At 47.1% G+C, this 25,581-nt stretch overlaps 1 protein-coding gene across 4 annotated transcripts in view; it reads left to right on the top strand.

Annotated features, from left to right (window-relative positions):
- RB1CC1 (RB1 inducible coiled-coil 1) overlaps positions 1-25,581 on the top strand; it is a 397,988-nt gene that overhangs the window by 67,598 nt on the left and 304,809 nt on the right. For all 4 annotated transcript variants that reach the window (XM_063923715.1, XM_063923717.1, XM_063923716.1 and 1 more), the window contains one exon: positions 6,359-6,561. In XM_063923715.1, coding sequence (XP_063779785.1) covers positions 6,359-6,561 — 203 coding nt within the window. The remainder of the gene's footprint in view (positions 1-6,358; positions 6,562-25,581) is intronic.

Raw genomic sequence — 25,581 nt, 5'->3', positions numbered from 1 at the left:
TACGGTGGGAATCCTCGCCCAGGGTGGACAAGGCTTTAACGCGCTTATCCAAGAAGGTGGCGCTACCGTCTCCAATACACATACGGGTGCTTTGCTCAGACCGGCAATAGCATCGGCTTGGGTTTGTAGCACGGTAGATACCCTAGAGAGGGATACCATTTTGTTGACCTTAGGTCACATCAAAGACGCAGTCTTATATATGAGAGACGCTCAGAGAGGCGTCGGGCTACTAGGTTCAAGGGCCAACGCCATGGCGATCTCGGCTAGGCGAGCACTGTGGACAAAGATTAAATATGGTTGAAGGCTGCGCTCACATTGGGGGATGGTGGCTGAGTGTGCAGCTGACCTGGAGGTGTCCCACCTCCTGTTACAATTGCGTATTTCGTGGTGGTCAGCGCGCTCTAAAGGGTGTGCGAGGGATTGGATTGATTGGAGAGGTGGATGGTGGTGTGTGAAGTGATGTGTTCTCTGTGTATCTATTTGTAGGGGATGTGGTAATGATCACTCGATGTAAATGAAATATAGGATTTTATTTGGATGTAATAGGATTAATATTCCATAGTCAATAATGAATGTCCCAGGTTGGTTCACCACTTATCAGGTGTGTCTTGCAGACTACCCTTTCTCTGAGTATACCCTCCTATTGGTATACTGATGGAGCTACAGCTCAGGTAAATGTTAGGTATGCCCTAGGGGCCACCTTTACCATAGGTGTGGATGGTCCTATGTATCCTCTGATGCTGTGTCTATTGTTAGGTTTGTGGTTAAGTTTATGGTGTGACTAGTGCGGCGTCCCGCCTGTCAGACCCTTCCGTGTGTGGCAACGAGTGGCGTGGTCATATACTGTGTAATGAAACTTACCGCCGGAAGCGTCTCCTTCTCCAGCCGGAGAGAGGAGAATGTATGTGGCAATGTCGGTAGTAAAGTCTGTGGGTCCCAACGCGTTTCAGCACTGATGCCCTAACAACCCTAGAAAAAGGCATCCGGCTGGAGAAGGAGACGCTTCCGCACACATCGCGCTCACGTGACCCGGCACGTGACGCGCGAACCAGGAAGTCAGAGGACGGGACGGGAGTTTAGGAGACCGGCATTTACAGACAAGGTGCGCGGCTTCTGAGACACGGAGGACACCCAGAGAGGATACATCGAGGAACACAGGCTTGAGGACGGCTAAGAACTGGTCACCGGCGGCAGGTAGCACCTGCCCCCGGCGGTAAGTTTCATTACACAGTATATGACCACGCCACTCGTTGCCACACACGGAAGGGTCTGACAGGCGGGACGCCGCACTAGTCACACCATAAACTTAACCACAAACCTAACAATAGACACAGCATCAGAGGATACATAGGACCATCCACACCTATGGTAAAGGTGGCCCCTAGGGCATACCTAACATTTACCTGAGCTGTAGCTCCATCAGTATACCAATAGGAGGGTATACTCAGAGAAAGGGTAGTCTGCAAGACACACCTGATAAGTGGTGAACCAACCTGGGACATTCATTATTGACTATGGAATATTAATCCTATTACATCCAAATAAAATCCTATATTTCATTTACATCGAGTGAGCACTGTGGACCCGCCAATGGACGGGTGATGTTGACTCAAAGAGGCATATGGAAGTTTTACCTTACAAGGGTGAGTTTGTATTTGGGGAAGGTCTCGCGGACCTGGTTTCCACAGCTACCGCGGGTAAATCTACTTTTTTGCCTTATGTTCCCCCACAGCAAAAGAAAACACCACAGTATCAGATGCAGTCCTTTCGGTCGCATAAGTCCAGAAGAGGTCGGGGCTCTTCCTTCCTCGCCAGAGGTGAGGGTAGAGGGAATAGAATGCCTGCTACGGCCAGTTCCCAGGAACAGAAGTCCGCCCTGGCTTCTACTAAATCCACTGCATTACGCTGGGGATCCACTGAGGAAGTCCGCACCGGTGGGGGCATGTCTTCGACTCTTCAGCCACGTCTGGGGTCAGTCGGACGTGGATCCTTGGGCGATGGAAATTGTATCCCAAGGCTACAAGCTGGAATTCGAAGACGTGCCTCCTCGCCGATTCTTCAAATCAGTTTTACCAGCTTCTCCCCCAGAGAGGGAGATAGTTTTAGCTGCAATTCAAAAGCTGTGTCTACAGCAAGTGATTATCAAGGTTCCCCTAATACATCAGGGAAAAGGGTACTATTCAACCCTATTTGTGGTCCCGAAACCAGATGGCTCGGTCAGACCCTTTCTAATTTTAAAATCCCTGAACCTGTACTTAAAAAGGTTCAAGTTCAAGATGGAATCGCTCAGGGCAGTTATCTCCAGCCTGGAAGGGGGGGATTTTATGGTGTCACTAGACCTAAAGGATGCATACTTTCACGTACCCTGATATCCTCCTCATCAGGCATACCTGAGATTCGCTGTACAGGACTGTCATTACCAGTTTCAGACATTGCAGTTTGGGCTTTCCACGGCCCCGAGGGTGTTCACCAAGGTATTGGCGGAAATAATGGTGCTCCTGCGCAGGCAAGAAGTCACAATTATCCCGTACTTGGACGATCTCCTGATAAAAGCGAGATCAAAGGAACAGTTGCAGAAAAGCATGTCGCTCTCCCTCAGAGTACTACAGCAACATGGCTGGATTCTAAATCTACCAAAGTCACAGTTGGTTCCAACGACTCGGCTGTCTTTCTTTGGCATGATTCTGGACACAGAACAAAAGAGGGTTTTTCTCCCGATGGAAAAAGCCCAGGAACTTCAGAACATGGTCAGAGACCTGTTAAAACCGAAAAGAGTGTCAGTCCATCAATGCACTCGAGTACTGAGGAAAATGGTGGCGACCTACGAGGCCATCCCCTTCGGCAGGTTCCATGCGAAGACTTTTCAGTGGGACCTTCTGGACAAGTGGTCCGGGTCCCACCTTCAAATTCATCAGAAAATAACCCTGTCCCCCAGGGCCAGGGTGTCGCTCCTGCGGTGGCTGCAGAGTGCTCACCTTCTAGAGGGTCGCAGGTTCGGCATTCAGGACTGGGTTCTGGTGACCACGGGCGCGAGCCTCCAAGGATGGGAAGCAGTCACACAAGGAAGGAATTTTCAGGGACTGTGGTCAAGCCAGGAGGCTTGTCTACACATCAACATACTGGAATTGAGGGCCATATACAACGGCCTACGACAAGCGGAGAATATTATTCGCGACCTACCGGTTCTGATTCAATCAGACAACGTCACAGCCGTGGCTCATGTAAACCGCCAAGGCGGGACAAGGAGCAGAGTGGCAATGGCGGAAGCCACCAGGATTTTGCGCTGGTCAGAAAATCACGTAAGCGCAGTATTCATTCCGGGAGTGGACAACTGGGAAGCAGACTTCCTCAGCAGACACGATCTCCATCCAGGAGGTGGGGACTTCATCAAGAAGTTTTTGCAGAAATAACAAGTCTTTGGGGACTTTCTCAAATAGACATGATGGCGTCACTCCTAAACAGGAAGCTTCGGAGGTATTGTGCCAGGTGAAGGGACCCTCAGGCAGTAGCGGTAGACGCCCTGGTGTCACCATGGGTGTTTCAGTCGGTCTATGTGTTCCCTCCTCTTCCTTTCATCTCAGAAATATTGAGAATCATAAGACGAAAAAGAGTGCAGACAATACTCATTGTTCCAGATTGGCCTCGAAGGGCCTGGTATTCAGATCTTCAGGAACTGCTCACAGAAGATCCTTGGCCTCTTCCTCTCAGGGGGGACCTGTTGCAGCAGGGGCCCTGCGTGTTCCAAGACTTACCGCGTTTACGTTTGACGGCATGGTAGTTGAACACCGAATCCTAGCTGGGAAGGGTATTCCGGAAGAAGTCATCCCTACTCTGATAAAGGCTAGGAAGGAGGTGACGGCGAAACATTATCACCGTATCTGGAGGACGTATGTTTCTTAGTGTGAAACCAAGAATGCTCCTACAGAAGATTTCCATTTGGGCCGGTTTTTCCACTTTCTACAGACAGGAGTGGATATGGGCCTAAAGTTAGGCTCCATTAAGGTACAGATTGCAGCCCTATCTATATTCTTCCAGAAAGGATTGGCTTCTCTCCCAGAAGTCCAGACTTTTGTAAAGGGAGTGCTACACATCCAGCCCCCTTTTGTGCCCCCAGTGGCACCATGGGACCTTAATGGGGTGTTACAGTTCCTAAAATCTCACTGGTTTGAGCCTCTTCAAACTGTTGAATTAAGGTTTCTCACTTGGAAGGTGGTCATGTTGTTGGCCTTGGCATCTGCAAGGCGGGTGTCCGAATTGGCGGCCTTGTCTCATAAGAGCCCCTATCTCATTTTCCATGTGGATAGAGCAGAGGTGAGGAGTCGTCCTCAATTTTTACCTAAGGTGGTGTCATCGTTTCATATGAACCAACCTATTGTGGTGCTTGTGGCTACGGGAGATTTGGAGGATTCAAAATCCCTTGGTGTAGTGAGAGCCTTAAAAATTTTCGGAGCCAGGACGGCTTGGATTAGGAAAACTGAAGCAATGTTTGTCCTGTATGCGGCCAACAAGGTTGGTGCTTCTGCTTCTAAGCAGAATCTTGCTCGCTGGATCTGTAATACGATTCAGCAGGCTCATTCTACGGCTGGATTGCCGGTACCAAATTCGGTAAAGGCCCATTCCACTAGGAAGGTGGGCTCTTCTTGGGCGGCTGCCCGAGGCGTCTTGGCTTTACAGCTTTGCCGAGCGGCTACTTGGTCGGGTTCAAACACTTTTGCAAAATTCTACAAGTTTGATACCCTGGCTGATGAGGACCTCATGTTTGCTCAATCGGTGCTGCAGAGTCATCCACACTCTCCCGCCCGGTTTGGAGCTTTGGTATAATCCCCATGGTCCTTACGGAGTCCTCAGCATCCTCTAGGACGTAAGAGAAAATAAGATTTTAAACCTACCGGTAAATCTTTTTCTCCTAGTCCGTAGAGGATGCTGGGCGCCCGTCCCAGTGCGAACAAAATTCTGCAAGACTTGTATATAGTTGTTGCTTACATAAGGGTTATGTTGCAGTTGAGATCAGTCTTTAGCTGATACTGTTTTGCTCATACTGTTAACTGGTTGTGTATATTCCAGGTTATACGGTGTGGATGGTGTGGGCTGGTATGAATCTTGCCCTTAGATTATCAAAAATCCTTTCCTCGTACTGTACGTCTCCTCTGGGCACAGTTTCTCTAACTGAGGTCTGGAGGAGGGGCATAGAGGGAGAAGCCAGTGCACACCCATTCTGTCCTAAAGTCTTTAGAGTGGCCATGTCTCCTGCGGAGCCCGTCTATACCCCATGGTCCTTACGGAGTCCCCAGCATCCTCTACGGACTAGGAGAAAAAGATTTACCGGTAGGTTTAAAATCTTATTTAAAAAACAAACAAACTCATGTCGACCTTTTGACCAGTCGACCTAGTACATGCTGACCTAACGGCCATGTCGACCTAATGACATTGTCGACCTTCAGTGGTCGACCTAATGAGTGTCATCCTAAATTGTGTCGACCTAAAGACCGTAACCCGAGCGGGAGGAGCTAGTCACACTTCTAAATTCTTAAAGTGCCAGCTCCCAGTTAGCACACACTCTACACCCATTGTAAAGAGCATTCCAGTGTCCCCTGTGGAATTGGAGAAAGGGATTTACCAGTAAGAACCTAAAACCTGTTTTAGATATGAATTTGTGCTGACTACGTTGCTGTTTAAGTGTTTTGTGAATGGATTTCCATTCTCTGTATTTTTAGTCATAGTGCACTCTATTCACAGCATGCTAATCGGATCTTGTGACAGTATTATTTATTTATTAGGCACCTATGGTATGAATAGACCTTACATGCTATAGGAATTAATCAGTTTGATTCTTTTTAGATTGTAAGTGTATTTTATAATATAAATGCTGCAGTATTTTAAGTTTAATTGAATACCCGAAAATTTAATTTCCACTGTTCTCCTCCTTTCCCTCATTATTACATAAAGAAATATCATCACAAGCATTCATAGTTTGTACAATTTATAATTATTTATTTTAATAGGATCACTTGATTGAAATTTGCTGGTAATGTCTTAGGACTTCACCCATTTTTATGCCATATTGCCTCAAACTTGCCTGCATGTGTCTAGTTACATTTGCTTGGTTAAACATCGGAAATTACACCTGGAGATCTTAGCTTAGGGTTCATCTCCTGCATTTCATACTCTAACTATTGTAACTTGAGTTCACTGCTGTCTTCTAAGCGCAGTGTTGCACACTGCATTTTCTTGTACATACAGTATGAGCAGATGTTGGCTAGGATAGAAAGACCAGAACCAGGCAGAGAAAGTATTTTTTTTTTTAAATGTTAATGCTCTGCTTTCTGCTAACGTCTGTATTATAATTACTTCTTTACAGGAAATGTATGAAGTAGCCAAGAAGCTTTGTTCCTTTTGTGAAGGCCTAGTTCATGATGAACATCTTCAGCACCAGGGCTGGGCTGCCATTATGGCCAATTTAGAAGATTGTACACATTCATATCAAAAGCTGCTTTTTAAGTTTGATAATGCCTATTCAAAATATCTACAATCAGTAGATGAAATGAAGATGAAGTTAACAAAGTAAGTTTGCAGAGATAAGTAGATTATTACTTTATTTTAAAATACCTTTATAATGTACGCATTTTCTTCAATTGTCTTCTCTCTCCTGCAGGTCCACAGGTTATCCACAGGATAAAATTGAGATATGAGGTAGCGACAGACAAACAATCAAAGCTTTCGGCTTCCCAGAATGCAATGGGGCCGCCCCTATATCCCCGCCTTTTGGCTCAGGCAATTAATTTTTTTGTTTGGTGCGGCAGGAGCCGGACCATGGTCAATGGGCTGCTGGTTTTTAGCAGCCATAAGCTTTTTTTATTTTATTTTTATAGTCTTACTATTTTTTTTTGAGTGATCTTTCTAAAAAGTGTGTTATACGTACCTTAGAAAGAGTCGCTCCAACAACTCCCCCCCAGGTCGCGACAACGCTTACCCACATGTACAGTGCTGTTTCGGCGGGTGTCTGTGTAGAATATACTAGCAAGTCCAGCAGACGTTACCAGGCTGTGACCGGAGCATGGGGAGAAGGTAAGGCATCGGTTCCGCTTAGTAGGGGAAACGCGCGATACACAGCCGCACTGTTTCGTGATGGAAACTACCAAACAGTCGCTGACGTGGCCACCTCAGATCATAGGCTCCATGGGTAGTATGAGGCCGTGATCCCTAGGGTTAATGTCAGCAGTGGGTAGTAAGACACTCCCTTGGTCGCCCCTCTCTCCGGTTCATGACCAGTTTTCTCCGAGTTTCCCGCTATGAACTGAGTTTCCGCTTCCGTCTGAGACACTGTGTATCTAAAAGGACCCAGTCGCAGCATAGAAAGCTGCATGACTGGTGCGTCGGTGTTCACTTGGGTGGCTGTGTTCACTGTAGGTTCACGGGGAGATTGTGTAAACTAATAGCGTCTGGATCCACTAAGCGTTCACTAAAGTATTGATCGATCCTGGAAGCGGGGTGAAGTCTCCCTGTATCCCACTCTCATGAGCCGGGTGATACAGCACTAAGTCTCTATCTGCCTTTGGTACGAATAGTTGGATAAGTGCCTGATGCATACGAGTTTGTAAACTATTGCTACTGTTTTCTTTTGCTGTGCGACTGAATACGTTCCAACTCCTATATAAGGTAATGCAGTAATATGTTTCTCCTACATACTTGAAATCTATCTGTAGTTGATTATGTGCTCATATTGCTTATTATACTAATGTATAACCTGTGACTGATTGCTAGTGTGATTGCTGACTTTACTATTTTCTGTCATTTTCTGTGTATTCCGATCCTCAATGCTGGTGCAAAGCAGGGAGGGATCGGATTGTATGTCACTTTAACAAATTTTAAAGTGATTGCAGTTACAATTTGCGTAGTTAACACTGTACAGGTGTGTGATTTATTTATCATGTCTAAGAGAGGCAAGGGTGAGGAGGATACACTATCCACAGCAGCACCAACACTCATGTCATGTTTGTCTTGCAAAGCTGGATTAACATCTCAGGATCTGGTTCAAAATGGATTATGTGCAAATTGTTTTAGCTTTCACCAAAGTCTCTTGAATAATCCGAGGCAGGCACAGGTTCAAGTTGAACCCCCATGGGCTACCTTTGCACATACATTATCCAATATAGTTGAGCGGATAATTCCAGCTCCTATACCAGGGGTAGGTTACCCTATTAACCCTTACATGCAACATTCTACCTGGGGGTTATCACATCCAGTACAGTAATCGGCAGCCTCTCAACAGAAACAGTCTGAAAGGCCGGTGGTAAGTAAATCAAATAGACATGAAACATCTTCAGTCTACACATGTTTCAGATGAGGACTCGTCTGAGGATGAGGACTCATCACACTCCGTGTCTGCATACAGAATCGAGGAGGAAGGCATCAGCTCAGTGGACATTCCTGAGCTAATTAGTGCTATGAAAGCCATTCTATCCTTACAGGAGGCAGCAGAGCCTTTGTTAAAATCTAAGGCACCTGTGTTTAAATGTCCCAAAACAGTTAGGACTGTGTTTCCTGGGTCAGAACAGCTGACGGAAATTATGCAAGAGGCTTGGGTTACACCCAGTGAGTAGTTTAGAATTCCAAGGAAATGGAATTCCCATTATCCTCTTCCGGCTGGGGACTGTTTAAAAAGGGAGGTAGCTCCCAAAGTAGATACGTATATCATCCGATTGGTTCGAAAATCTACATTACCTCTGCTTTCAACATCTTTAAATGATGTCACGGATAGGAAAATAGATGGTTTTCTTAAAACCATTTTCTCCTTGTCTGAGGCAATCATAAGACCAGCCATGACTTCAGCCTGGATGTCAAAAGCAATGGCAGCCTGGGCTGATGCATTGGAGGATGACCTTTTAATGGCATATAGAGAACAAAAATCCCTTTTCTCTGACGTCCTAGTGGATGCTGGGTACTCTGTAAGGACCATGGGGTATAGACGGGCTCTGCAGGAGACTGGGCACTCTTAAAAGAAAGTTTAGGTACTATATCTGGTGTGCACTGGCTCCTCCCTCTATGCCCCTCCTCCAGACCTCAGTTAGTATCTGTGCCCGGCCAGAGCTGGATGCACCCTAGGGGCTCTCCTGAGCTTCCTAGAAAAGAAAGTATTTGTTAGGTTTTTTATTTTCAGTGAGATCTGCTGGCAACAGACTCACTGCTACGTGGGACTGAGGGGAGAGATGCGAACCTACCTGCTTGAAGCTAGCTTGGGCTTCTAAGGCTACTGGACACCATTAGCTCCAGAGGGGTCGAACACAGGCCCAGTCCTCGGTCGTCCGGTCCCGGAGCCGCGCCGCCGTCCCCCTTGCAGAGCCAGAAGAACGAAGAGAAGTTGAAAATCGGCGGCTGAAGACTCCGGTCTTCATTAAGGTAGCGCACAGCACTGCAGCTGTGCGCCATTGCTCCCTTAGCACACCACACACTCCGGTCACTGATGGGTGCAAGGCGCTGGGGGGGGGGGGGGGGGCGCCCTGGGCAGCAATTAGATTACCTTACTTGGCGAAAAGCACATAATACAGTCTGATAAACTGTGTATGTGCATTAACCCCCGCCATTAAAGTACATAAAAGGACAAAAGCCCGCCGCTGAGGGGGCCGGGCCTTCTTCCTCAGCACACCGGTGCCATTTTCTCTTCACAGCTCAGCTGGAAGGAAGCTCCCCAGGCTCTCCCCTGCAGTATCCTGGTACACAAAGGGTAAAAAAATTTAGGCTCAAAACTGTGTATATAAACTGCTATAGGGGAAAAATCACTCAGTATAGTGTACATCCCTGTATTAATAGCGCTGTGGTGTGTGCTGGCATACTCTCTCTCTGTCTCTCCAAAGGGCCTGGTGGGGGAACTGTCTTCAAATAGAGCATCCCCTGTGTGTGTGGTGTGTCGGTACGCGTGTGTCGACATGTCTGAGGTAAAAGGCTCCTCTAAGGAGGTGATAGAGCGGATAAGTGTGTGGGAGGGTGTCTCCGTCAACAACGCCGACACCTGTTTGGATATGTGTAAGTGCTGAGGTAAAATTATTGCACAAAAGGTTAGGGAACAGAAAGAAAATCTACCCTGGTCTGTCCCTATATCACAGAGTCCTTCAGAGTCTCTCTATGTTCACTATCCAAAATAACAAAGTATCGACACGGAGTTTAACTCCACTGTCGACTACGATAATGCAAAGTTACAGCCAAGAGGGCTAAAAGATATTCAATATATGATTATTGGAATAAAAGATGATTTGCATATCACTGATGACTCATCTGTCCCTGACACGAGAGTACACATGTTAAGGGGAAGAATGCTGAGGTAAATTTCCCTCCTCTCATGAGGAAAAAGAGCGGGAATCTCCAGACAAGAGACGGCAGCTTCCCACAAGAGAATTCTCAGGCTGTATCCTTTCCCCACTAGGGCCAGGATGTGTTGAGAATCTTCCCCTTGGGTGTCCTGTTTGCACTAGCTATTCTCAGGGATCCTGCAGATAGTGTGCACATTCTAGTATACTACCCAGACCGGCGATTGTGTCGGCAGGGGTTTATAGCGCTGTGGCAGCGTGGACAGGTACCTTATCAGCAGAGATTGAGACCCTAGTATGCATATAAATATTTTAAGATGCTGTCTTAAGTGATAGATATATAATTATAAAGCATGCCCAAAGGGACATGAGTATACTGGGTCCTAGAGGCAAAAGCTATGTCGATTTCTGCTTGACGTGTCCTGTAGAATATACATTGGACAGATGATGCCGACTTAAGAGGCATATGGAAGGCTGAGGATTGTGTGGAGAAAGGTTCTCGGGCCTGGTCTCCACAGCTATAGCTGGTAATTCTGATATTTTGCCTTATATTCCTGCACAGCCTAGGAAAGCACGACATTATTAAATGCAGCTTTTCGAATAAAGAAACAAGAAAGTCTGAGGTGCGTCCTTTCTTGTCAGAGCCGGGGGCAGAGGAAAGAAGCTGTACAACACAGCTAGTCCCCAGGCACAGAAGTCCTCCCCGGCCTCTACAAAAATCCACCGCATGTCGCTGGTGCTCCACAGGCGGAGCTAGGCCCGGTGGGGACACGCCTTTGTAAGTTCAGCCACAAGTGGGTTCACTCCCTGTTAGATCCCTGGGCAATAGAAATTGTATCGCAGGCATACAGGCTGGACTGTGAGAAGATGCCCCCTCACCGGGACCCGGCGGGCTTCCCCCCAAGAGAGGAAGCCAGTGTTAACTGCAATTCGTAAATTGTATCTTCAACAGGTGGTGGTCAAGGGTCCCCTCCTTCAACAAGAGGGTGTTATTATTCGACCATGTTATAATCCCGAAACCAGACGGTTCGGTTAGACCCATATTGAATTAAAATCCCTGAACATATACCTGAAAAGGTTCAGGTTCAAGATGGAATCGCTAAGAGCGGTCATTGCAAGCCTGAAATGAATCGGGACATAAGGGATGCATACCTTCGTGTCCCCATTTATCCACCTCATCAGGCGTACCTCAGAATTGCGGTACGGGATTGTCATTACCAATTTCACCAAGGTAATGGCGGATATGATGGTGCTCCTGCGGAAGCAAGGTGTCACTATTATCACATACTTGGATGATCTCCTCATAAAAGCGAGATCAAGAGAGCAGTTGCTGGACAGCGTATCACCTTCTCTGGGAGTGAAACGGCAACACGACTGGATTCTATATATTCCGAAGTCGCAGTTGGTTCCTACAGCTCATCTGCCTCGCCTAGGCATGATTCTAGACACAGACCAGAAGAGGGTCTATCTCCCGATAGAGAGAGCTCAGGAGCTCATGACACTGGTCAGGAATCTATTGAAAACCAAAACAGGTGTCAGTGCATCACTGCACTCGAGTCCTGGGAAGGATGATGGCATCATACGAGGCCATCCCCTTCGGCTGGTTCCATGCAAGGACAATGGAACTTACTGGACAAGTGGTCCGGATCACATCTTCAGATGCATCGGTTAATCACCCTATCCCCCAGGGCCAGGGTGTCTCCTGTGGTGGCTGCGGAGTGCTCACCTTCTCGAGGGCTGCAGATTCAGCATTCAGGACTGGGTCCTGGTGACCACGGATGCAAGCCTCCGAGGGTGGGGGGCAGTTACACAGGGAAGAAAATTCCAAGGTTTGTAGTCAAGCCAACAGACTTGCCTTCACATCAATATCCTGGAACTAAGGGCCATATACAACGCCCTAAGTCAAGCGGAGTTCCTGCTTTGCGACCAACCGGTTCTGATCCAGTCAGACCACAGGGGCTCATGTAAACCGCCAGGGCGGCACAAGGAGCAGGGTGGCGAGGGTAGAAGCCACCAGAATTCTTCGCTGGGCGGAGAATAAAGTAAGCGCACTGTCAGCAGTGTTCATTCCGGGAGTGGACATGACCTCCACCCGGGAAAGTGGTGACTTCATCAGGAAGTCTTCACGCAGTTTTGCAAATTGATGGAAACTGCCTCAGGTGGACTACATGGCGTCCCACCTCAATAAAAAGATAAAAAAGGTTTTACGCTGGGTCAAGGGACTCTCAGGCGATAGCTGTGGTCGCACTAGGAACACCGTGGGTGTTCCAGTCGGTCTATATATTCCCTCCTCTTCCTCTCAGACCCAAGGGCTGAGAATTGTAATTAACGGAGGAGTGTGAACAATATTCTTTGCTCCGGATTGGCCAAGAAGGACTCGGTACCCGGAACTGCAAGAAATGCTCTCAGAGGACCCATGGCCTCTGCCTCTCAGTCAGGACATGTTGCAACAGGGACCCTGTCTGATCCAAGACTTACCGCGGCTGCGTTGGACGGCATGGCGGTTGAACGCCGGATCCTAGCGGAAAAGGGCATTCCGGATGCAGTTATTCCTACGCTGATAAAGGCTAGGAAAGACGTGACAGTTAGACTTTTTCACTGTATATGGCGAAAATAGGTTGCTTGGTGTGTGGCCAGGAAGGCCCTACAGAGGAATTCCAGGGGGGTCGATTCCTGCACTTCCTACAGTCAGGAGTGACTATGGGCCTAAAATTAGGATCCATAAAGGCCAAGATTTCGGCCCTATCCCTTTTTCTCTCAAAAATAACTGGCTTCACTGCCTGAAGTTCGGACGTTGTTACAGGGGTGCTGCATATTCAGCCCCTTTTGTGCCTCCAGTGGCACCTTGGGATCTTAACGTGTGTTGGATTCCTAAAATCCCACTGGTTTGAGCCACTTAAGACCGTGGAGCTAAAATATCTCACGTGGAAAGTGGTCATGCTTTTGGCCTTAGCTTGGACTAGGCATGTGTCAGAATTGGCGGCTTTGTCATGTAAAAGCCCATATCTGATCTTCCATATGGAAAGGGCAGAATGGAGGACTCGTCCCCAATTTCTCCCTAAGGTGGTATCATCGTTTCATTTGAACCAACCTATTGTGGTGCCTGCGGCTACTAGGGACTTGGAGGATTCCAAGTTGCTGGATGTAGTCCGGGCCCTGAAACTTTGTTTCCAGGACGGCTAGAGTCAGAAAAACTGATTCGCTATTTATCCTGCATGCACCCAACAAGCTGGGTGCTCCTGCTTCAAAGCAGACTATTGCTCGCTGGATCTGTAGCACGATTCAGCTTGCACATTCTGCGGCTGGACTGCCGCATCCTAAATCAGTAAAAGCCCATTCCACGAGGAAGGTGGGCTCTTCTTGGGCGGCTGCCCGAGGGGTCTCGGCTTTACAACTTTGCCGAGCTGCTACTTGGTCGGGTTCAAACACTTTTGCAAAATTCTACAAGTTTGTTACCCTGGCTGAGGAGGACCTTGTGTTTGCTCATTCGGTGCTGCAGAGTCATCCGCACTCTCCCGCCCGTTTGGGAGCTTTGGTATAATCCCCATGGTCCTTACGGAGTTCCCAGCATCCACTAGGACGTCAGAGAAAATAAGAATTTACTCACCGGTAATTCTATTTCTCGTAGTCCGTAGTGGATGCTGGGAGCCCGTCTCAAGTGCGGACTCTCTGCAATACATGTATATAGTTATTGCTTAACTAAAGGGTTATTGTATGAGCCATCTGTTGAGAGAGGCTCAGTTATTGTTCATACTTTTAACTGGGTATAGTTATCACGAGTTGTACGGTGTGATTGGTGTGGCTGGTATGAGTCTTACCCTGGATTCCAAATCCTTTCCTAGTAATGTCAGCTCTTCCGGGCACAGTTTCCCTAACTGAGGTCTGGAGGAGGAGCATAGAGGGAGGAGCCAGTGCACACCAGATATAGTACCTAATCTTTCTTTTAAGAGTGCCCAGTCTCCTGCGGAGCCCGTCTATACCCCATGGTCCTTACGGAGTACCCAGCATCCACTACGGACTACGAGAAATAGAATTACCGGTGAGTAAATTCTTATTATTGCACATATTAAACAGGCAGCTATTTCTATGGAAGAAGCAGCATTGGATATGGGTACAATTGCCTCTCAGGCATCAGCCTTAGCAATAGGAGCTCACAGAGCGGTTTAGCTACGTACATGGAAAGCTGACTCAGAATCCAAGAAGGTTCTGGAGTCTTTGCCTTTTACTGTAGATATTCTTTTTAGTAAAGAATTTAACAGTATTTTGGAGTCAGAAGCAGACTCCAAGAAAGTAAAGTTTCCTTCCACACACAAATCCAAGCCTAGATTTCCAGCTTTTCTGCCCTTTCGGACTCAAGGAAAAGCAAAAGGAAAGGGTTTTGACACAGTCTCAATCTGACAAGTCTGATAAGATCAAAAAGCATTGGGTTACCAGAGACCCGGCTTCCAAATCAGAAGATAAGATATTTTCCTGATAGATCTGGCAGCAGTCTACCACAGATGCCAGGGTGCAAGAAGCTGTATCTCACGGTTATGCGTTTGCTTTCAAGAAACACCCTCCTCAAAGGTTTTTTTGTACCAGCCCGTCTTTGCAAGAGGCAGTTCAGAAGTTGCTTCAGTCAGGAGTGATAATTCCAGTTCCTCCTGCACAACGAGGGCAAGGTTTTTATTCCAACCTTTTTCTAGTCATGAAGCCAAATGGGTCGTTCCGGCCAGTACTTAATTTCAAAGTCCTGAACAAGTACATTTGGGTGCCTCGGTTTCATATGGAAACTTTACGTTCCATTATTTTGGCCATTGAGCCTGAGGATATTATGGTATCCCTGGATATCCAGGATTCTTACCTTCATGTTCTTCTAGCACTGTCCCATCAGCGCTATCTCAGGTTTGCTATCCTCCAGCAACATTTTCAATTTCAGGCCATACCATTTGGACTGGACACAGCTCCCAGAGTGTTCACCAAAATTCTGGTGGTAATGGCATCTTATCTCCGTCAACAGGGGGTAAGGATTTTTCCATACCTCGATTTATTAATCCTGGCACAATCTCAGGAATTGCTTCAGTGTCATCTGTGACAGACAATAGCTTGTTTGCAGAGACACAGTTGGCTCATATATTGGGCAAAGTCATCCCTGCTTCCGTCATAACGGATGACTCACTTGGGGGCTGTGTTGGATTCAAGTCTTCAGAGAGAATTTTACCTCTGATCAAAACATCCAAAATTCAGTCAAGGATTCAGGAGCTGCTACACAGTCAAAGGGTATCCATTCACACAGCAATGTGTGTGATGGGGTTGATGGTGTCGACATTCAACATGGTGAAGTATGCTCAGTTCCACTCGAGGCCTCTGCAATGTCTGATCCTTTCCAAATGGAATGGTTTTCATCAGACAATAAAAATGCAAACTATGGTCCTTACTCTGGAAGTAAGGAGGTCAATAGCCTGGTGACTACAGACATCCCATCTGGACAAAGGGAGACCCTTTTGGATATCAGATTGAAAAATTCTCACCACAGATGCCAGTCTTCAGGGCTGGGGAGCAGTGTCAAGAAGAATTTGCTTCCAAGGACAGTGTACCAAGGAAGAAAGTTGCCTGCCAATAAATATATTGGATCTTCGGGCCATATATATGGCACTTATTCAGGCAAAGGACATCCTCCAGGGGAAACAAGTCCAAATATGCTCGGAGAGTGCAACGACAGTAGCGTACATCAACCATCAGGGAGGAACTCGCAGCCAAAACGCAATGAAGGAGGTAAGTCACACGTCAAAGTGGACAGAACTTATCCGCAGTGATCATTCCGGAAGTCCTAAACTGGGAAGCGGATTTTCTCAGTCAACACGCCATTCATGCAAACGAGTGGGCTTTATACCCTGAGGTCTTCCAAATTCTGGTAGACAAGTGGGGGTTACCGGAGATAGATCTCATGGCGTCTTGTCAGAACAACAAAGTTCCCGCATACGGGTCAAGAACAAAGGATCCCAAAGCGATCTTTGTGGATGCCCTGTCAGTGAGAATGAGACTTTCGTCTGTCCTATGTGTTTCCACCAATCGCCCTTTTACCCAGGGTGATGCGAAAGGCAAAACAAGGAAGGAGCGCCGTGATACTAATAGCTCCGGCTTGGCCCAAAAGATATTGGTACGCAGATCTGCAGAGGCGGTCGATGGATGCTCCACTTCTACTCCATCAACGTCCAGATCTACTGTCTCAGGGTCCTTGCTTTCAGGATGCAAGTCTCAAGAGCCACGCCGTCAAAGACAGTCGATCCAAGCGCTTGTGATAGCAAGAAGATTCTCACAACAGGTAATTCAAACAATGCTCAGAGCAAGGAAACCTTCCCCAGCTCGCATTTATCACTGAATATGGCAAGCCTATGTTCAGTGGTGCAGTGACTGGAAATTTGATCCTAGGTCTTTCAGAGTTTCCAGAGTTCTAGCATTCCTGCAGTCAGGAATGCACAAAGGTGGCTTCCTTGAGAGTGCAAGTGTCAGCATTGACTGTATGGTTCCACAAGAAAAATGCTAACCTACAGGATGTGCGCACGTTTTTCCAGGAAAAGCTGCTTCACTTTCATCCTCCTTTTGTTCCTCCTGCAGTGCCTTGGGACTTAAGTTTAGTTTTAAAGTCCCTTCAAGTTGCCCCATTTGAACCACTTAAAAGAGTGGATTTTAAATGGTTGACATCTAAAGTTCTCTTTCTACTGTTCATTGCTTCAGCTAGAAGAGTTTCAGATTTAGGGGCATTGTCATGTCACCCTCCTTTTCTGATTTTTTTTATCCAGATAGCGTGGTTCTCATAACCAAATCTGGGTATCTTCCTAAGGTGGTGTCTAAATTCCACCTTAAGGAAGAAATTGTAGTCTCGGACTTCCAAGGGCCGGACCTTTCTGAGGGAGATGCATTGTTGGACGTAGTCCGTGCTTTAAGGATCTACGTGGATCATACCAGTGCCATCAGAAAAACAGACACTGTCTTCGTTCTCTACGGATTTCAAAAGAGAGGATGGCCTGCTGACAAGCAGACACTGGCGAGGTGGCTTCGAATAACTATTTCAGAAGCATATTCTCAAGCTGATCTCCCTGTTCTGTCTAATGTCTCTGCTCACTCTACTCGTAAGGTAGGTCCGTCATGGACAGCACAGCGTGGTGCTTCAGCAGAACAGATATGTAAGGCAGCCACATGGTCTTCCATTAACACATTCATTAGACATTATGACTTTGATACCTTTGCCTCTCAGGTCGCTGAATTTCAGGCGAAGGATTCTCCTGTCCAATCAGGAGCGTCCCCACCACTAATTTGCTTTGGGACATCCCAATGTTATCCTGTAGATAACCTGAGGACCCTGCAGGAGAAATAATCATTATAGTAGACTTACCGTTGCTAACTCTATTTCTCCTAGGTCCACAGGGATCCCACCCTGACGCACCTGATTTGATCCTTTCACTTAATAACCTCTTCCTTCTTGTACTGAAGGGTGTGCATGTGTGTTCTTCTCGCCTGATTAGGGATCTCTATGATGCTCCTGCCTTGAGCTTTGGAAAACAACTGAATTGCCTGAGCCAGGAGGCGGGCATATAGGGGTGGGTCTGTTGCATTCTGGGAGGCCGAAAGCTTTGATCGTTTGATGCCAATCCGCTGTCGCTACCTCATATCCCAATGTTATCCTGTGGATCCTGTGGACTTGGAGAAGAGTTATCAATGGTAAGTCTACCATAACGATTATTTCTTCAGACACATAAAAATGTATCATAAACCAAAACATGGTCAGCAATGGGTCCAACAGGCGCTAATTCAATATGTAAGAGTCTTACATATTGAATTAGCGCCTGTTGAACCCATGTTGCTACTGTAGTGTAAGGTGACAGTATTTACTGATGGGTACATTTGACGGCATTTTTCTTATCCACACTTTATTTCCTAGTTTACAGAACAATGAATGGCTTCCATATTCTTTGATTTTCACCTTTTTTTTTTTTTTAAATAATATTTCTCCTCATATAGTGTACAGATGTGTCCACTTATATCTAGCCTCCCTGTCCGTTAAACAACCCTTCTAGTCACACCATGCCGGGCCGTGATTTGGTATTTCCGAGTGTCTTTACATGCAACTTTTTTAATTAAAATGCATCTTATTTGCAAAATGATGTAAATAGGATGCACAAGCAGCTTATTTTAAATAAAATTATGTATTTTGCCTATATTCTGTGTTCGACCACGGCAGCATCGGCATATGAAATGGTACTTTACTGTGATTTCCTAGATAACACTGCAGATATCCTAGTAACTGCAGATACAGGCAAGGTCGCATAAAGAATATAGGCATGCCACATATCATATTTATCAGCAGAGTCTGCTTGTGCATCCTATTCACATAGTGATGTAAGACTAATTTTCGCCAAAAAAAAAGATGCCCGACGCTAATGGACCTGTTAATCACCAGGCATCTCCCGCTGCGTGGCATATTGAGGCAAGGTGTGTGAGGACACATCTGTAGTTAGATGCTGTCTTAGCTTAAGCTCATCACATCATACTTACCTACTCTATCCGGATCGTCCGGGAGGCTCCCGAAAATCAGTTGGCTCTCCCTTTTGCCAGGAAGAGTGGGGAAGACTCCCAGAGCCAAGTTAAGTGGGTGGTACAGGTGGACAATGATGTGGTTTGTATTGAATTACATCATCGAGTACCCCTCTGTTTTGTAATGCCATTAATTGTAGTATTGTTTAGCTGGGGGTGGACCATTAATTAACAAACTAAAGAATATTACCACATTTAGTGATGAGCAACAGTGATTACAGTATGAAATTAACAGTTGTCCTGGTAATTGTAAGAAGTACAGTTAAAGTTAGACTACTTTTAGCCTAGCATTTACATTGAAATTGTCAGCTTAGTTTGCCAGAGGTTTCACAGTGAAATAGTTATGTCATGGACAGAACACAGTTGGAGTCTCAAAACATACAGTATCAAGAGAAAAATGTAACTTTATATAAAAAGGTGGAACCTGTTAATACATGGTCCCAAGAGCCGCAAAAAAGTTACGGATGTAATGATGCCCGAGTTCAGCGGCCGTGCGGGATGCTGTCCGAACGTGGGCGTTTTTTCTCTGACGTCCTAAGTGGATGCTGGGGACTCCGTCAGGACCATGGGGATTAGCGGCTCCGCAGGAGACAGGGCACAAAACTAAAGCTTTAGGATCAGGTGGTGTGTACTGGCTCCTCCCCCTATGACCCTCCTCCAAGCCTCAGTTAGGTTTTTGTGCCCGTCCGAGCAGGGTGCAATCTAGGTGGCTCTCTTAAGGAGCTGCTTAGAAAAAGTTTTTAGGTTTCTTATTTTCAGTGAGTCCTGCTGGCAACAGGCTCACTGCATCGAGGGACTTAGGGGAGAGAAGTTCAACTCACCTGCGTGCAGGATGGATTGGCTTCTTAGGCTACTGGACACCATTAGCTCCAGAGGGAGTCGGAACACAGGTCTCACCCTGGGGTTCGTCCCGGAGCCGCGCCGCCGACCCCCCTTGCAGATGCTGAAGATTGAAGGTCCAGAAACCGGCGGCAGAAGGCTTTTCAGTCTTCATGAAGGTAGCGCACAGCACTGCAGCTGTGCGCCATTGTTGTCACACACTTCACACCAACGGTCACGGAGGGTGCAGGGCGTTGCTGGGGGCGCCCTGGGCAGCAATGTATAATACCTTATTCTGGCTAAAAATACATCACATATAGCCCCTGGAGGCTATATGGATGTATTTAACCCCTGCCAGGTCTCAGAAAAACGGGAGAAGAAGCCCGCCGAAAAGGGGGCGGGGCCTATTCTCCTCAGCACACAGCGCCATTTTCCCTCACAGAAATGCTGGTGGGAAGGCTCCCTGGCTCTCCCCTGCACTGCACTACAGAAACAGGGTTAAAACAGAGAGGGGGGGCACTTATTTGGCGATATGTATATATATATTAAAATGCTATAAGGGAAAAACACTTATATAAAGGTTGTCCCTGTATAATATAGCGTTTTTGGTGTGTGCTGGCAAACTCTCCCTCTGTCTCCCCAAAGGGCTAGTGGGGTCCTGTCCTCTATCAGAGCATTCCCTGTGTGTGTGCTGTGTGTCGGTACTTGTGTGTCGACATGTATGAGGACGATGTTGGTGAGGAGGCGGAGCAATTGCCGGTAATGGTGATGTCACTCTCTAGGGAGTCGACACCGGAATGGATGGCTTATTTAAGGAATTACGTGATAATGTCAACACGCTGCAAGGTCGGTTGACGACATGAGACGGCCGGCAAACCAATTAGTACCTGTCCAGGCGTCTAAAACACCGTCAGGGGCGTTAAAACGTCCTTTTTACCTCAGTCGGTCGACACAGACACGGACACTGACTCCAGTGTCGACGGTGAAGAAACAAACGTATTTTCCTTTAGGGCCACACGTTACTTGTTAAGGGCAATGAAGGAGATGTTACATATTTCTGATACTACAAGTACCACAAAAAAGGGTATTATGTGGAGTGTGAAAAAACTACATGTGGTTTTTCCTGAATCAGATAAATTAAATGAAGTGTGTGATGATGCGTGGGTTTCCCCCGATAGAAAATTATTGGCGGTATACCCTTTCCCGCCAGAAATTATGGCGCGTTGGGAAACACACCTTAGGGTGGATAAGGCGCTCACACGCTTATAAAAACAAGTGGCGTTACCGTCTCCAGATACGGACGCCCTCAAGGAGCCAACTGATAGGAGGTTGGAAAATATCCTAAAAAGTATATACACACATACTGGTGTTATACTGCGACCAGCGATCGCCTCAGCCTGGATGGGCAGCGCTGGGGTGGCTTGGTCGGATTCCCTGACTGGAAATATTGATACCCTTGACAGGGACAGTATTTTATTGACTATAGAGCATTTAAAAGATGCATTTCTATATATGCGAAACTCTGGCATCAAGAGTAAGTGCGATGTCCATATCTGCCAGACGATGTTTATGGACACGACAGTGGTCAGGTGATGCAGATTCCAAACGGCACATGGAACTATTGCCGTATAAAGGGGAGGAGTTATTTGGGGTCGGTCCATCGGACCTGGTGGCCACGGCAACAGCTAAAAAAAAAATCCACCTTTTTTACCCCAAGTCACATCTCAGCAGAAAAAGACATAGTCTTTTCAGCCTCAGTCCTTTCGTCCCCATAATATCTGCCCAGGGATAGAGGTAAGGGAAGAAGACTGCAGCAGGCAGCCCATTCCCAGGAACAGAAGCCTTCCACCGCTTCTGCCAAGTCCTCAGCATGACGCTGGGGCCGTACAAACAGGTGCGGTGGGGGGTCGTCTCAAGAGTTTCAGCACGCAGTGGGCTCACTCGCAAGTGGACCCCTGGATCCTACAAGTAGTATCCCAGGGGTACAGATTGGAAATTCGAGACGTCTCCCCCTCGCAAGTTCCTGAAGTTTGCTTTACCAACGTCTACCTCCGACAGGGAGGCAGTATTGGAAACAATTCACAAGCTGTATTCCCAGCAGGTGATAATCAAAGTACCCCTCCTACAACAAGTAAAGGGGTATTATTCCACACTATATTGTGGTACTGAAGCCAGACGGCTCGGTGAGACCTATTCTAAATGGAGTCACTCAGAGCAGTGATAGCGAACCAGGAAGAAGGGGACTATATGGTGTCCCTGGTCATCAAGGATGCTTACCTCCATGTCCAAATTTGCCCTTCTCACAAAGGGTACCTCAGGTTCGTGGTACAAAACTGTCACTATCAGTTTCAGACGCTGCCGTTTGGATTGTCCACGGCACCCCGGGTCTTTACCAAGGTAATGGCCGAAATGATGATTCTTCTTCAAAGAAAAGGCGTCTTAATTATCCCTTACTTGGACGATCTCCTGATAAGGGCAAGGTCCAGAGAACAGTTGGAGGTCTAAGTAGTTCTACGACAGCACGGGTGGATTCTAAATATTCCAAAATCGCAGCTGTCTCCGACGACACGTCTGCTGTCCCTAGGGATGATTCTGGACACAGTCCAGAAAAAGGTGTTTCTCCCGGAGGAGAAAGCCAGGGAGTTATCCGAGCTAGTCAGGAACCTCCAAAAACCAGGAAAAGTGTCAGGGCATCATTGCACAAGGGTCCTGGGAAAAATGGTGGCTTCTTACGAAGCGATTCCATTCGGCAGATTTCACGCAAGAACTTTTCAGTGGGATCTGCTGGACAAATGGTCCGGATCGCATCTTCAGATGCATCAGCGGATAACCCTGTCTCCAAGGACAAGGGTGTCTCTTCTGTGGTGGCTGCAGAGTGCTCATCTACTAAAGGGCCACAGTTATGCATTCAGGACTGGGTCCTGGTGACCACGGATTCCAGCTTGAAAGGCTGGGGAGCAGTCACACAGGGAAAAAAAAAAAAAAATTTCCAGGGAGTGTGATCAAGTCTGGGGACTTCTCTCCGCATAAATATACTGGAGCTAAGAGCAATTTACAATGCTCTAAGCTTAGCAAGACCTCTGCTTCAAGGTCAGCCGGTATTGATCCAGTGGGACAACATCACGGCAGTCGCCCACGTAAACAGACAGGGCGGCACAAGAAGCAGGAGGACAATGGCAGAAACTGCAAGGATTCTTCGCTGGGCGGAAAATCATGTGATAGCACTGTCAGCAGTTTTCATTCCGGGAGTGGACAACTGGGAAGCAGACTTCCTCAGCACGACCTCCACCCGGGAGAGTGGGGACTTCATCGAGAAGTTTTTTCCACATGATTGTGCACCGTTGGGAAAGACCAAAGGTGGACATAAGGGCGTCCCGCCTGAACAAAAAACTGGACAGGTATTGCGCTAGGTCAAGAGACCCTCAGGCAATAGCTGTGGACGTTCTGGTAACACCAGGGGTGTACCAGTCGGTGTATGTGTTCCCTCCTCTGCTTCTCATACCAAAGGTACTGAGAATTATAAGACGTAGAGGAGTAAGAACTATACTCGTGGCTCCGGATGGGCCTAGAAGGACTTGGTACCCGGAACTTCAAGAGATGCTCACAGAGGACTCAGGGCCTCTGCCGATAAGAAGGGACTTGTTTCAGCAAGTACCATGTCTGTTCCAAGACTTACCGCGACTGCGTTTGACGGCATGGCGGTTGAACGCCGGATCCTAAGGGAAAAAGGCATTCCGGAAGAGGTCATTCCTACCCTGGTCAAAGCCAGGAAGGAGGTGACCGCACAACATTATCACCACATGTGGCGAAAATATGTTGCGTGGTGTGAGGCCAGGAAGGCCCCACGAAGAAATTTCAACTCGGTCGATTCCTGCATTTCCTGCAAACAGGAGTGTCTATGGGCCTCAAATTGGGGTCCATTAAGGTTCAAATTTCGACCCTGTCGATTTTCTTCCAGAAAGAATTGGCTTCAGTTCCTGAAGTCCAGAAATTTGACAAGGGAGTACTGCATATACAACCCCCTTTTGTGCCTCCAGTGGCACTGTGGGATCTCAACGTAGTCCTGGGATTCCTCAAATCACGTTGGTTTAAACCGCTCAAATCTGTGGATTTGAAATATCTCACATGGAAAGTGACCATGATGTTGGCCCTGGCCTCGGCCAGGCGAGTGTCAGAATTGGCGGCTTTGTCTCACAAAAGCCCATATCTGATTGTCCATTCGGACAGGGCAGAGCTGCGGACTCGTCCCCAGTTTCTCCCTAAGTTGGTGTCAGTGTTTCATCTGAACCAGCTTATTGTGGTACCTGCGGCTACTAAAGACTTGGAGGACTCCAAGTTGCTAGATGTTGTCAGGGCCCTGAAAATATAGATTTCCAGGACGGCTGGAGTCAGGAAAACTGACTTGCTGTTATCCTGTATGCACCCAAAAAACTGGGTGCTCTTGCTTCTAAGCAGACGATTGCTAGTTGAATGTGTAGTACAATTCAGCTTGCACATTCTGTGGCAGGACTGCCACAGCCAAAATATATAAATGCCCATTCCACAAGGAAGGTGGGCTCATCTTGGGCGACTGCCCGAGGGGTCTCGGCTTTACAACTTTGCCGAGCTGCTACTTGGTCAGGGGCACACCCTGGCTGAGGAGGACCTGGAGTTCTCTCACTCGGTGCTGCAGAGTCATCCGCACTCTCCCGCCCGTTTGGGAGCTTTGGTATAATCCCCATGGTCCTGACGGAGTCCCCAGCATCCACTTAGGACGTCAGAGAAAATAAGATTTTACTTACCGATAAATCTGTTTCTCGTAGTCCGTAGTGGATGCTGGGCGCCCATCCCAAGTGCGGATTGTCTGCAATACTTGTACACAGTTGTTGTTACAAAAAAATCGGGTTGTTATTGTTGTGAGCCGTCTGTTCAGAGGCTCCTACGTTTGTCATACTGTTAACTGGGTTCAGATCACAAGTTATACGGTGTGATTGGTGTGGCTGGTATGAGTCTTACCCGGGATTCAATATCCTTCCTTATTGTGTACGCTCGTCCGGGCACAGTATCCTAACTGAGGCTTGGAGGAGGGTCATAGGGGGAGGAGCCAGTACACACCACCTGATCCTAAAGCTTTAGTTTTGTGCCCTGTCTCCTGCGGAGCCGCTAATCCCCATGGTCCTGACGGAGTCCCCAGCATCCACTACGGACTACGAGAAATAGATTTATCGGTAAGTAAAATCTTATTTTTAAAGGTGCAATCACTTACAAGGCAAAACCATGCATTGAAAGTGATTGCCCCTTTAAAAAGACGTCCGAGTTCGGCCGGCATCCCGCACAGCCAGCGAACTCGGGCGTCATTACATCCAGCCCATTGTCTGCTTGTGTAATATGCAAAAGTAAATGTGATGCAAGTTTACTCAAACTTGATGCAAAAAGATAATAAAGTTAAGGACAAAATACCTTGATTGGTTCTGGAGTTCTGTAAAGATTAAGAGATCCACTAAGGAAGTTGTACAGTAAGGTATAAAGGATACTGACAGAGCTAGGTATTAGCAGGGCACATAGGACCACCAATGAGTAATCTTGGGGATTGTGTTTGTCTGGGTATCCAGATGGACATACACAGTAAATAGATAGTCAATAGACCAACACCAGATTGTCGAAACTCAAAAGGTGGACAGGGTCGAAAGTCTACATTCAAATGGTCCAAACGGAAAAGTTCGACACATGGTTAGGGTTGGGCACCAGATGGAGAATAAGAATTAGTGTTTAAATAACAAAATACATATAAATGTCTCCCTTTTCTGTGTTGACCATTTGCATGCCAACCCTTTGACCAAATATTTAAAAAATAATAATAAAAATTATGTTTAAGTTTCCTACAAAGCTTGGCCTGTGTGTCCCGTTT

Source organism: Pseudophryne corroboree, chromosome 5, assembly GCF_028390025.1.
Source record: "Pseudophryne corroboree isolate aPseCor3 chromosome 5, aPseCor3.hap2, whole genome shotgun sequence".
NCBI lineage: Eukaryota > Metazoa > Chordata > Amphibia > Anura > Myobatrachidae > Pseudophryne > Pseudophryne corroboree.
This window is presented reverse-complemented; position numbering and strand designations above follow the sequence as displayed.